At 48.1% G+C, this 13,749-nt stretch overlaps 1 protein-coding gene across 1 annotated transcript in view; it reads left to right on the plus strand.

Moving 5' to 3' along the window:
* The first annotated feature begins 82 nt into the window (after positions 1 to 82).
* CFAP65 (cilia and flagella associated protein 65) overlaps positions 83 to 13,749 on the plus strand; it is a 34,161-nt gene continuing 20,494 nt past the window's right edge. The window contains exons 1-12 of the mRNA XM_085310928.1: positions 83 to 93; positions 536 to 610; positions 900 to 1,087; positions 1,781 to 1,883; positions 4,539 to 4,705; positions 6,612 to 6,811; positions 7,962 to 8,107; positions 9,353 to 9,575; positions 9,903 to 10,168; positions 11,093 to 11,293; positions 11,715 to 12,077; positions 13,117 to 13,254. Coding sequence (XP_085167054.1) covers positions 536 to 610; positions 900 to 1,087; positions 1,781 to 1,883; positions 4,539 to 4,705; positions 6,612 to 6,811; positions 7,962 to 8,107; positions 9,353 to 9,575; positions 9,903 to 10,168; positions 11,093 to 11,293; positions 11,715 to 12,077; positions 13,117 to 13,254 — 2,070 coding nt within the window. The 5' untranslated portion in view covers positions 83 to 93. The remainder of the gene's footprint in view (positions 94 to 535; positions 611 to 899; positions 1,088 to 1,780; positions 1,884 to 4,538; positions 4,706 to 6,611; positions 6,812 to 7,961; positions 8,108 to 9,352; positions 9,576 to 9,902; positions 10,169 to 11,092; positions 11,294 to 11,714; positions 12,078 to 13,116; positions 13,255 to 13,749) is intronic.

Raw genomic sequence — 13,749 nt, forward strand, 5'->3', positions numbered from 1 at the left:
CTAGGCGGCCGCCGTCGTTGCTCCGCGAGATGCTGCCGCCGCCGCGTCCGGTCCCCATAGCAACACGCGCCGCCGCCGCGGCCGGGGCAGGAGGTGGGTCGGGCCGCGCCGCGGGGAGCCGCGCCGGGCTTGGCTACGGGGAGCACGGCTGTGCCACGGGCATCCCTGTGGGGCTGCAGGGGGCCGGGCAGAGCTTTGCTGTAGGCGACCGCCTGAGGCTGTGGTGCCATATAGGCACGGCTGTGCTGCAAGGGCCCGGGAAGTGCCCTGCTATAGGGGGCCGAGCTGCAGGTGGGGTGGGGGCCGTGGGCTGTGGGCCGTGCAAGGGACTGCTCACGGCAGGGCTGTGCCAGGCGGGGGATGTGGCAAGGGCTGGCCTCAGCTGGGGAGCCTGCAGTACGGATGTGCCCTGCAGGTTGCTGTGCTGCCCCGAGCCCCACGGAGCGACTGGAACAGGTCTCCAGGAGCCCCAGGGTCCCAGCAACGCAGGAACAGCACACCTGAGGACTTGTTCCTCTTTTTTTTTTCTCCCCAGATGCTTGCTCAGGTGCGTGGGGAGCACCAAAGCTCTGGCTCCTTCCAGAAGCTGTGCTGTGGCCGCACGAGGAAGGTGAGTGGCAGAGCAAATGGTGCCATTTTCACGGGTAAGTGTACCAGCAGAGCAAGGGGAAAAAATCCCATTGTTGCTCCCCTAGTTCATGACGTTTTTAGCATATACAGTGTTTGGATTGTGCCYGGGAGGTGTCCCCTCAGTGTTCGTGGACCAGGACATCTGGAGTTTATGTCAGGGTTCTACCTGACTCCTGGAGCTTTGCTACAGGGTGGCTCATCCTATTCTTYGCCAGAGCTAGAGACTTCTGGCATAAGCAAAAGTGAATGATTTCTCGTCCCTCCTTCAGAAACTGCTGGTGTCCCCTCAGCAACTTCCAAAACAACCTACGAGAAAGGCCAAGGAGAAGAAGAGTGTATTTTGGGGCATTGAGGTAACAGAAACGCTCAGCTGGCATGGTTGGGAACTTGGAAAAGAGATGATCAAACATCTAATCCTGAAAAATGTTCATGTGAAAACCCAGAAACTGAGCTACAGGTGCGTGGAAGGCATCCTCTTCCTTTGTACTCCTTACTCTCTCACTACAGCTTTATTTCTCCTGCTGTATCAATCACCTTAGCACGCTTTCTTGGATTTGTCTACCTCTTCTCCCCTTGGGCTACATGCTGGAGACAGTACGCACACACTTGCACAGGAGGACAAAAACTTGCTAATTCAGTCACACAGCTCTTGTTCCTGRCAGTTGTTTCTTAAACAAAATGCCTTTTAAAAATTCTGTTTTGCTGATACTTCTGTCTGTGAGSCATTTCCAGTCTAGTGAGATTTTAATTGTGGATGTATGCCAACCAGTCACTAATGTGTCCTGAAACCATTGCTCCCGGGAGTCCCATTGGATGCTGAGCCACTCCAGCACTCCCTGTGACCCTCTGTGCTCTGAAGCTGAAATGTTTCTGCACTTAATAAGTGTTTGGCTCACGCTGCATGACCTGGGAATGTAAAATGTTGTTCAAAAAAGACATATGTATTTGGAGTTGGGAATAGGTTTTCAACACACCTGAGTTCTCTTCCTCTGGGATTTGCTGGGTAAATTCAGGGTCAAGTTTGTAAGCTGCTTCTAATTGTGGGGGTCTGGAGTTTTTGATTCTCCTTGGCATTTTCTCTTCTGATATCTAACATAAGAACAGCTGTAAGCTATCAGACAAAATCTCTTGTTCTGCTTTCATTTTCTAGATGTCCTTCCACACGAGTCTTCATCACTGTTTTTCCRCAGCCAATTGTTCTGAGCCCTGGTATGTCCTTAACTCTGCCCATCATTTTCCGTCCCACTGAAAAGGTAAGGTAGCAACATCAAAACTACTGTCAGTGTTCAAGTCCTCCAGGAGGGTGATTGGCCTCTGTCACTCCTGTGATTTGTGTTCTCTTTTCACTTCAGTGAATCTATCCTAATCTGATAGCTTTCTATGATGGAATGACTGGCTGGGTAGATGAGGGAAGAGCAGTGGACATTGTGTACCTTGACTTCAGCAGGGCTTTTGACACTGTCTCCCATAACATCCTCCTAGATAAGCTCTGGAAGTGTGGGTTAGACGAGTGGACAGTGAGGTGGATTGAGAGCTGGATGAAAGGCAGAGCTCAGAGGGTCGTCATCAGTGGCGTGGAGTCTAGTTGGAGGCCTGTGGCTAGTGGCATCCCCCAGGGCTCAGTACTGGGTCCCATCCTGTTCADCTTCTTCATCARTGACCTGGATGAGGGGACAGAGTGCCTCCTCAGCAAGTTTGCTGATGATACCAAGCTGGGAGGAGTGGCTKACACACCTGAGGGCTGTGCTGCCATWCAGAGAGACCTGGACAGGCTGGAGAGTTGGGCGGAGAGGAACCTCCTGAGGTTCAACAAGGGCAAGTGCAGAGTCCTGCACCTRGRGARAAATAACCCTRKRCACCARTACAAGCTGGGGGCTGACCTGCTGGAGAGCAGCTCTGCAGAGAAGGACCTGGGAGTGCTGGTGGATGAYAAGCTGACCATGAGCYAGCAATGTGCCCTTGTRGCCARGAAGGCCAATGGTSTCCTGGGSTGCATTRGGAAGASTGTTGCCAGCAGGTCRAGGGAGGTGATCCTGCCCCTCTACTCAGCCCTGGTGAGGCCTCATCTCAAGTACTGTGTCCAGTTCTGGGCTCCCCAGTACAAGAGAGACATGGAGCTACTGGAGAGAGTCCAGCATAGGGCTACGAAGATGATCAGAGGGCTGGAGCATCTGCCCTAYGAGGAACGGCTGTGAGAGCTGGGCCTCTTCAGCCTGGGGAAGAGAAGCCTGAGGGGAAATCTTATCAATGTGTACAAGTACCTGAAGGGGACAGGGACAAACTCTCTTCAGTTGTCCCATGTGACAGGASAAGAGGCAATGGGCAGAAATTGAAGCACAGGAAGTTCCGCCTGAATGTGAGGGGGAATTTCTTCMCTGTGAGAGTGACGGAGCCCTGGACCAGGTTGCCCAGAGAGGTTGTGGAGTCTCCTTCTCTGGAGATCTTCAGGGCCCGCCTGGATGCAACCCTGTCTAACATGCTCTAGGTGCCCCTGCTGAGTGGGGAGGTTGGACTAGATGATCTCCAGAGGTCCCTTCCAATCTTACTGATTCTGTGATTCTATGATTCTATGAAAGTTCTAGCATGGAAACACTGGAGAGCAACAGCCTCTGCTTGTCCTTTGAACAGAGGCGCAGTGTGGCCTTCCTGCTTTCCCTGGACCTTCAACAGCTGAGGGAGACAAAATCACTGAATTCTCCACAGAGTTTGTCACTAATTATGAGAGGGATCCTCACAAAAAAGCATTCTGTTTTTCATACACTGCTTCTGACTGTGATGTAGAACTTGAATTGGCCACTCCGGCTTTGATCTTGTGAAGCCTGTACAGCGTGGTTTTAGTACAGAACTGTTGAGAGACTTGCTTTTTGCTTTGCCACAGGACAGCCCAAAGCCACTTGCTTTGGGGTGCATTCAATGGCTACTGATTTTTTGTAAGGGATGTGTCAAGGGCCTCCCTTTACTTGAGTGGAATGGGTTCCTTTAACCTTCATTTTTGACAGCAACAATTCTTCTTACCTAGCCTCTTCTCTTGAAATTTTGTCTTGCTTCCATTGTCTGTCTTGGCCTTGAATCTTGATCTCTGGCTCTTGTGTACAGCTCCCTGTCTTCTTTGAAGTGTATCTTTGTCCTAGAGGAAGGGTGTAATCACTAGGTAGATTCCCTGTGCCCTGGTCTCCTGCTGTTACCATTTTCTGATGACTGTTCAGTGTTCTCTTTATGAAATAAGTTGATGGCCTTGTCTCGTTTTTAGTGACTGTGCCCCATCAGTCACTAGAGCAGGAAGCTCCCTGTGGTAGAGAGAGCAAGGACTGCATGCGCTGCAGTGCCCAAGGCCCTTCCTTACCTGTGTAAGTGTTACTCAGCAGGAGTGAAGATAGGGAAGCCCAGAAGATGCGTATCTTGCAATTCCTTCTGCCTTAGCAATTTAACAGACGTCCTGGGGCTATTTGTTTGCAGTGGTATCATTACTGCATCTTTAAGTGGTGTGTTAACCACTTAAGACTCTAGCTGGCAAAGCACTTAATTAAAGACTAATTTTTCTGTGCTCGTGGAGGTCAAGGACAGATTGTGCATGCTTCATTTGAGCTGAATCAGAATCTTGAAAAAAATGAAAAATATCCCTCTGCTTCAAAACAAAGTGAAACAACTGTACTCTTGAACTGTGCTTTCCTGGGGTGTTTGTGTGTTCCCTGAGACAGTGTGGAGTATGCCTGAGCACCTTACTCACTGCCTCTCTTTGATGCTCTCTGTCCTGCACAGATGCCTTCCCTGGTGCCTCCATCACACATGTTTTGTTACCAACACTTGCCCAGAGGCAAGGCTTAAGTGATGGAGTTCATGGAAGGAGCTGCAGTCCCTGAGAGATGGGAGCCCATCTAACTGCTGTTTCCTCTTCCTTTTCTGTACAGAGGGAGTATGAAGACAGCATCTGCTTTGAGAAGGCTGAGGGTGAGTTTTCTGTTACCCTGCGTGCCACACTCCCCYGCCACTGTCTGTTCTTCCCAGCTGCTCTCCACCTGCCGATCTGTGCTGTCTACAATGTCACAGAGGCAATGTTCCCCCTACATAATGTTGGGTAAGTGAGACATGGCTGAGCAGACTCTCTTTTGATTCTGTCAGGTGTTTGGTCATCTCCTGGGGCCTTCAGATGATAGAGCTCATTTCAGTTGCTGTTAGATTTTGCCTTGATCTTAGGCTAATACCATCCTTCTGGAAATATCCCCTCTACACACCAGTCTGTCAAGACACTCAGGGAGGACTCAGAGGATTGCATGCTGGAGATTAAGATCCCAGTTCCATCAAGGGGAACAAGTGTGTTGCCACATTCCTGTCTGCTGAAGCAGACTGCCTGCCTTTGGGAGCTGACAGTGGGAAACAGTCTTCCAAACAAAATTGCTAGATAATAGGCCCTCTGCTGAGTTGTGTCTGCATTGAAGGAATTTTCAGGGAGGACATGAAGGAACTGGAAAAGCTGTTGTAGAATGAATTTCACTAGAATTTGAGCTTTCCTGATATATTTGTGAATCCCTGATTTTGTAATTCAGTGTCTTGTTGCCTCCAGAACAATGTCCTTCCTTGAAATGGCTTTGTTYGGTGCTTAGATGGGTACAGTTTGGGATACACCTTTCCAGACTCGGCTGGCTGCCTTAAGAGCTCATCTCTGCTGCCTCTGAGTTCACAGCAGAAAAGACACCAAAATAGATCAAATTGACCAAAGAGACCAATCAGATCTCACTGTGGGCACATCTTAGTGCATCGCATTTGTCTGTTGACAGCATATTCTAAGACCTATTCATGCCGGGGAAATAGGGACTGGCACTGTTTGCCACTGAGAACATCTCAAGTCCACAGAGATGCCCTGGGCTTCTAGTAAGTCAGAGGCAACCTGCCCCCCTGACAGCAGAAAACATGTTAGGCTTTCTGGGACTTGGCCTCTCTTCACCTGGCACGGGCATGCCATGGGGACAGCAATTGAGTTGCCAGGTCTTGAGCTGACCTCTGATTTGGAGGCAGAAAATAGAGGAGGGGGAGTCTTTAAAGTGCTTGCTCTTAGGAGGTTCACGGAGTTGCCCAGAGCAGTGGAAGGATTCTGTGTCTTGGAGTCATCATTTAGGAGCAAGGATGTTCCCTGTTGCCAAGGGCTGTTTTGTTCTAGTAATGGAAGAGCACTAATTCAGGTAGTATAGTATAAAAGAAAGCAGTGGAGAAATGTCCAGGTAAGAGGGAGTGAACTTCAAGCTATTTGCAGTGACAGTGATAATGGGAGCAAAATGGCCTTTACTAGTTGGAAAATGGCCTGTGCACTTAAATGAAGCCAGCTATGGATGAGACAGGAAGGCGGATATGTTGGAGGGCTCATGTGCCTTCACCAGAGCAAGGTATTAGCCAGAAACTGTTTCAAGTGATTCATTCTCCTGTCTGAAAATTTTGTGCCAACTGAGGTATCTGGGGTAGTGGAGGATTTGGATGGTAAGTAGCACTCAGCTTGGAGTCAGTAGAACATAAAAAGCTGGTGGTATGTAATGTTCTCTGCACAAAACAAAGGGAGTCTGTTCTAGAGAAGAATTGAATTGAGGTGTTAGGAAAACAGCTCAGTCCTTTCTTGTCACCTGCGCTTGTTACAAAAAAAAACAAATGTTCATTTGGAGTTAAGTGGCAGCAGATTTAGATACAGAAAAGTAAATACTTCTTTCTGGAGGTGATTTGTCTGCTGTGAAGATAATATGATGAAACTGAATCTTTATGGCCATTAATAAGGTTCTTAGAAGTAATGACTAAGACTGATTAAAGTGTGAACAGAACATATGTTGAGATGAGAGACAAATTCCTTCCCAGCATCCTATATTTAGTCAGGGCCATTAGGGGTTCTGCTATTTGATGTTGCTTCAGTAATGACTCATTGAGAAATGTCCATGCTATGTATGATTGCACAGGCAGCAAAGAATCCATTCGTCTACTTAAAACATCTCTCTCTTTTCTAGTGATCTTACTACTGTGTTTTCCTGGAAGACACCAGGCCCTTTCCGCATGATTCCTGGCTGGGGCATGCTGAACCCAGGTGCTGAGTGTATGATAAGGGTAGTCTTCGAGCCCAAGGCAGCTGTGTTGTATGATGTGTCAGCAACATGCTGGTTTGGAGATGAAGAGAAACAAAAGAGGACTATTCAGCTAAGAGCCCTGTGTGAGTTATTTTTGCATTTAGCACTCAAAGAAAATGTGTATCATCCAGAACTGKGGAGTTTCATTCTGCAGAAATACATTAAGGCACTGTGCTCTGAGGCCATGCTTCAGCTTGCATAACCCACTGAGGGATTGCAAATAGCCTATGAAATTCTCTAACATCATAGAATCATAGAATTGGTAAGGTTGGAAGGGACCTCTGGAGATCATCTAGTCCAGCCTCCCCGCTCAGCAGGGGCACCTAGAGCATGTTAGACAGGGTTGCATCCAGGCGGGCCCTGRAGATCTCCAGAGAAGGAGACTCCACAGCCTCTCTGGGCAACCTGTGCCAGTGCTGTGTCACTCTCACAGGGAAGAAATTCCTCCTCATATTCAGGTGGAACTTCCTGTGGTTCAGTTTCTGCCCATTGCCTCTTGTCCTGTCACATGGGACAACTGAAAAGAGTTTGTCCCCATCCTCTTGACACCCTCCCTTCAGGTACTTATACACATTGATAAGATCCCCCCCCCCCAGTCTGGTCTTCCCCAGGCTAAACAAGCTCTCACAGCCGTTCCTCATAGGGCAGATGCTCCAGCCCTCTGATCATCTTCGTAGCCCTATGCTGGACTCTCCCCAGTAGCTCCAGCTACAGTTATCAACGTGGAAATAATGGTCTGAAGAGACAGCAGGGCCTGGGGTATACTCTGGCTAGACATCTGCTCTCTAGTTAAGCTGACAGATAGGAAGAAATGAGATGCGTTCATTGGCAGTGGAAAAACCTCCAGAAACTGTTGGTCTTATCTGCACTCAGTTTCTCCTGGCTGTCCCTGCTGGAGGGAGGTTTCTAGAGCTTTCTGGAACCAAGGGGGCTATGATCTAGAATACCCACCACAGTTTTATGTGCAAGTCTTTGCTGTTTTGTCTTTGTCTAGAAAGGGACCTGAAGTGCCTTGTCTGGCCACTGAGAAACAAAAGATGTGTCTCTAAGTATTTAGTAATTTATGGTGGAAAGGAGCTCATCTGATTCAAAACAGGGCCAGCTTTAATGGTAGATTCAACTTCAGAGTTAGCTGAGCTTACTCAGAGGCTTGCCCAGTTGAGTGTTAAATATCTCTGAGGATGGAGATGCCACCTCTCTTTCTTGACCCAATAATATTATCCCTTTTAACAGCCAAATACCCCTACCTGCGGGTGAATGTGCCAAGGGAACTGTGTGAAGATGTGCAGCCTAGGAACTTTCGGGACGTGCTATGCTTTGGATCAGTGCCAGTAGGCACAACTGTGGAGAAGTGTGTAGAAATCTGCAACATGTCTGTGGTACGTGTAGAAGAAGACTGGTTCTTTTGAGGGTTTGGCTGCTAGCATGTTTCCCTGTGCCATGTGGTCTTGTGTCTCTCCCTTAATGCTGTGAAGATAACCCAAGTGGGAGAGCGCACAGAGATGATGAGCCTTCCTCTGCCAGGCAGACTGTTTGCCTTTGCTCTCTGCCTTCTAGCTACAGTACTAACAAATCATCCATTTGCAGCACAGAGTGGTCGTACCTGCCTGCTTCATACTGYGCTTGGTCCAAATCAGGCAGCCACTGTAGTTCTTCACATCCTGCAACTCACCTACTCACCATGGAAATACCCATCAGTCCAATGTGTGTGGTGCACAAACACCCTCCTGTCATTCACTAGTGTCTGGATCTTCTGCCACCTGATACCTTAGGCCCGAGCCTCCTATCCCCAAACTGCTGAGGACACCAGATCCATCAGTTGACTGGGGGACACAGCCAGATTGGCCTGCATGTATCTTAATAARTTGATGAGTCTTGTGATGGTTCTCAGTGGACTGCAAGCTGATGTAGTCCTCTCTGAGTCAGCTGGGCTGCATTTGAGCACCGTCTTCGCAGTGCCAGCTCAGCCTATCCCAGCCCACTTAAAGGCTGGATATGCTCAGAGGCTGCTGATGTGGATGATGGCAGCCGTGACTCCTCTGCAGACTTTAAAGTCTGGGAGTAGCAGACTTACTCGTTTGTGGCACTGTTATTACTCACACCACAATGATATCCAGCAACCCTAGGGAAGGACAGGAACTTTCTTTCAGGGGCCTGAGGAAGGAGTCAGAGCATCAGTCCTGCCCTTTGTGAAATGACAAGTCCCAGACAAGGTAGAATAGTGGATGGAAGGAAGTAAGTGATCTACCTACCTGTCCTGGCCACAGCAGTTACTGTGGCTACCCTAGTCCTTGGGGGCACCTCAAGCCAGCCTCATCCTTGTCCCTACCAGGAGGGATATTCTTTCCCCAGAGATCCCCAGGATATTTTGCTGCAGCCCAGAGTTTTRTGCATATGGTGGGAGCCTGCTGTTCACAGTTTCCTGGTTGGATGGGATTGTATTGRTTTGCAAAACATTTCTGTGCTGGGCTGCAACAGCCTCAGTGTTCTTGATGGTGTTCATTTCTGCTGGAAATAGTGCAGATCTTCACGGATTAGTGCAATTCAGCTGGGACTGCATGCAGAGCAATGCCATCTTCACTTCTGTTTGCTCCTCTGTTAATGTATTTCTTTTCTACTTGCAGGTTGATGCTCCATTTAGGATTGAAAGAGCAAAAGACCCTTTATTTCAAGATGATGTTTTCTCCTGTGATGTCTCCAAAGGTGTTGTTCCTGCCAAAGGGAAGCTGGTGTTGTGCATGCGATTTCAGCCACAGACAGTAGGAAAGCACAGTACTGACTACTTCACTGTCGTATCTGCTGGGTCCCTCCTGAAGACTGTCCTGAAGGTGGTTGGCTCATGTAAAGGTATCAAACAATGAAAGCYTTCCTTGATTCCCTCTGTCCTCTTCTCAGCACTGTAGCAGAAGGGCTAGGGCTGGGAGAAGAACTAGAGGCTGTCACAGCCCTTGGCCAGGGACTGAACTTCTTCTGACATCTAGCTGTTGCTGGGGTTTAATGATTTCTCATGACAGGCATGAGATTGTTGAAGGTGAATGTCCAGCTGTTTGCTAGGGCTGGTGGGTTTGCAGATGAGGTGCTTCTGGTTTGGGAAGATGAGTTAAGYGCAGCAGTGGCTTGTGACATGTTGATGGAAACAGCAGTGACAGCTTGGCTTACTTGGCATTGTGCTAGGTCCATTTGTGTCTGTGCAGCGATTTTCCTTGGACTTCGACTGGATCAGTCTTGGGGAAAGTTTGATGCAGACCTTGGAAATCAGCAACARCTCGGATGCCCCTGCCTATTACCAGTTCGATATTGATGGCAGAGGGAGTGTCTTCTCCTTTGATCGCCCCTGTGGTGTCTTGGAGGGCACAACGACACTAGTACTGAAGGTGACTTTTCGGCCTGCTCACCCCATCAGCTATTACCGCAGAGTGGTGTGCCTTGTCCACCATCAGGTATGAGAGGCAAAGGATGGTATCACTACTGTYGTAGCTAAGAGGGAAGGAAACTTTCTTTTTGTGGGATCTTAAGAAGAAGAAATGTTACCTCTTCAGCCCTGCTTGATTTGGGCCCTGTGTCTCCTTAGAAACAAGAAGCCTTTGGGATGAAGGATAATGCTTAGTGCTGATATGCTGGCTGGAATGGTGCAGCTGTGGCTTTGCCTCAGCCAGCTGCAACAGGCACCAGTACCTTATTTCAAAGGCAGCTTTAAACAAAAGTCARTTAGCAAACCCAGCACTGAAATTCCTGTTTAAAAGTTCAGAACCAAAATCTATACTCAAACATCTGCAGAGTGTGCCAAACCTAGACTCTGTTAGCATACCCCTACCTGTAGCTATTTCATGCTACAGCTGCATACTCTCTTACTTGCAGCTTTGCTCCTATGCTAGGAGCTTGGCTTGCAGGACTCTTCCCATCTCAGGTTCTCCCAGTATTACCCACTGAAGCTGGCCTTAATCACGTAGCAGGCCCTGGAAATCTGTTACCACTGTGTTTCTAGTGATTTCTGTCCTGGGCTCTTGCTGAACAGAGTCTCCATGGTGCAGACTCTCACGTTCAACAGTACAGGGCTGATGTGAACAGTCAGTCAGTAATGCCTGCAGAGCGGCAAGGTCCATCCTCAGCTGTTCCCATCTGATCCCATGTAGATCTCTGATTAAAAGTTAGCTGTGCAGTGATGTATTGAATAACTTTTGCTTCCTGTCCAGCTTCAGCAAAGCTCCTGGGCCACATCAACACATAAACAGCAGCGTAAGGTCACAAGGTACTAAGTCATTCACAGGTGTGGATTGGGGAGTGAAGTGCTAGGATGGTGTAACTGGCAAAGGAATCACAGGAGAGCAGCTTATTTCTTACAAGTTTTTCTGGTGCTTTCCCAGAAACCCATATATGTGGACTTATTTGGTACCTGCCATTCAGACACAGATAAGCCAGCCATCCTTCGGGCAAGACATCTCTCCTGGTACCGAACCAACATAGTGAGGGGACTGACCTTCTACCCCCCAGACATCCTGAGCATGATGCTGAAGAATGGGAAGCTGCAGACGGATGAAAAGAGAGCCCTCATGCTGCCCCCTGAGGTATGAACTGGTCTTCCTGGAGTCCAAGCTGCCTTGGTGCTGTTTTCTGAATATGTTAGGCCAGATAGATCTAGGAGAGCTTGCAAGTGTCAAGCTGATCTCTCTAGTGACTCCGCTGTTAATGTGCCCAGCACATACCAACACTCTCTGCCTTGGTTGGATTTTACCCAGACTCAGCCACTGTTCTGCTTTGTGACTTTAGCTCAGTCACTTGGTCTTCTTATACTACATTCCGCTTCAGATGGAGAATTGGCTACAAATAATAGCATCCTTGAAGCCTAGGCTCTGAGCTGTCCTGGGGACTATTACTGAGGTGCATCTTAAATGTCTTGTTGTTCGTGTAGGCRGACAGGGCTGCAATGCTTGGCATCTCACACAGGCATGCTCTTCCTGCTCACACTGAAATGTTTCCATCCTGCAGGTTCCTCAGGACAAGCCTCCCAAGGAGTATTCTGAGGCCAGCTCTGTGACTGAATATTTCCACGATGGTGCGAGCAGTGACTTGGCCATGTTTCCCCCTCATGTTAGCGTCAGCCCCAGGGAATATGATTTTGGTTGCTGTGTGCCGCTCCACAAAGTAGAACCCCTTCCTCTCTGTGTGACCAATCATACCAAAGGAAAGATCACTGTTGCCTGGACTCCAAGCCATGGCAGTGCCTTCCAAGTGACCCCTGAAGTCTGTGACATCCCGCCTTTGAAGTCTTCTGCCTTCCGTGTCCTTTTCCAGCCCACTCAGCTAAACGCTCTTTATGCAGCGGAGCTGGAAGGCTTTGCCTTCTACAAGGTTAGTAGGAATTAGTAGGAGCAGTTACCAGTAAAAACCTATCAAAACCYAGTCTACAGGCTAATTTTTTTTTGTGCACCTAAAATACAAAGTTATCTTTGAATTTTGAATTTGGCAAACCTACATCTCTACTAACTCCTTTGGCCAGGATTTTGGTACAGTGGCAGGTTAAAATTTCTCCTCCTTCATCTTTGTCCTGTCAAGGATAAATCAGGAAAATAAACCACAGACAGGCTACTTGTGCATATGTATCTATAGCTGCTCTTACGCCATAGGGAATGTGAGGTCATGCATGCTTCTCTGAAAGAGGAATTGCTGTGAATTACTGCACCATTATTGTATGTGGGAACCTGCACAAGGATGGTTGCTACGGTCTAGATGATCAGTAGTAACTTGTTTTTGTTTCTGTTCCCCAATAAGTAAAGCTRATGAGAGTGTTGTACATCATTGCAGCCTCTCCCCCAACATGATATGGGATTCATACCACATGAGGTTTCAGTTGAAGGAGTTTCAGCATCCTGAAACTTCCTGGTAAGCAAGAGATGTCTTGATTAAATTGTTGATTACGTTTGCAATCTTTTCCATCTAAGACAGCATGGAGGTTATCTGGAAGCAATCTTAGGCTCAGGTAAAGGATAGATGATTATTTTCAGTAACTCCACAGTTATTTGCTTAGTTTAGGATCTGGAGGTATCTCAAACTGCATTAGAGTGTCTTTAGACCCTTCTACCCTAAGGCAACTATTGTAAAATCACAAAGTAATTTGGGTTGTTGGAGGGGACAGAGAGGTCATCTAGTCCATCTTTCTGCTTAAAAATCGCTCCATTTTCTTTCACGTCTGAAATGTAGCTGTTTGGGAAAACAGTTCACTCTTGTTCCTCATCTTACACTGGTCAGTACTTCTTCCCTGAGAAAGTCAATTTCCCAGCTCCAGGGTTGTCATTGAAACAAATAGTTGCTTGTGAGGGTACGTACACTTGAAGGCACATTGCCCCACTGTCTTCCCACATGCACTCTGTTCTCTCTTGTGTGGCYGCAGGTGCTGAGACATTACAGCAACATTGAGGAGGACACCACCATCTGCCCATCCTGGTGCCTGACCGTCAGGCTGAGGGCACACACATATGAAGCAGAAAGGGAACACTTCATCCCACAGTACATACTCGATGTCCCCAAGGTGTGTGACTCATTGACATACTTCAGGTGGTTTGGATCTTTGCAGAAATGCTTGGRTTTATCTCTGAAATTTTTCCATTGGCTTCCATCAAAACATCCTGAGACACAGAGCCTTAGGAGTTTCCAGCGGCATGACGACTTGTGCTTTAGAACAGTTGTAGGATCCCCTTTCTCCTGCATTAGCTTCCCAGACTCCAATGTCTCAGGTTGCACTGATCTCTCCAGCTCTGAGAGGAAAGCTCTTGGGACCTCCATCCTTTCTAAGGGGATGTAGGCACTAACAAGGGTTGCTTAGTCCCCTCCCAGATGCCTCAGACACTCTGCTTCCACTTAGACAAGTGGAGGGCAGCAAGCAGCAGCCAGTGCTATCCCTGACTCTTCCAGCTGTTTCTGTAGCATGAGAGTTCTTCCTATGAGGCAAAGTAAGATGTGAACCAGGGAAGTAACGAAGATTCTCCAGAACCTCTCAGATCTCCTCAGCTAGTTAAGGGCACAC

This window comes from Rhea americana, unplaced genomic scaffold, assembly GCF_003343005.1.
Source record: "Rhea americana isolate MKP2758 unplaced genomic scaffold, rheAme1 scaffold_33, whole genome shotgun sequence".
Lineage (NCBI taxonomy): Eukaryota > Metazoa > Chordata > Aves > Rheiformes > Rheidae > Rhea > Rhea americana.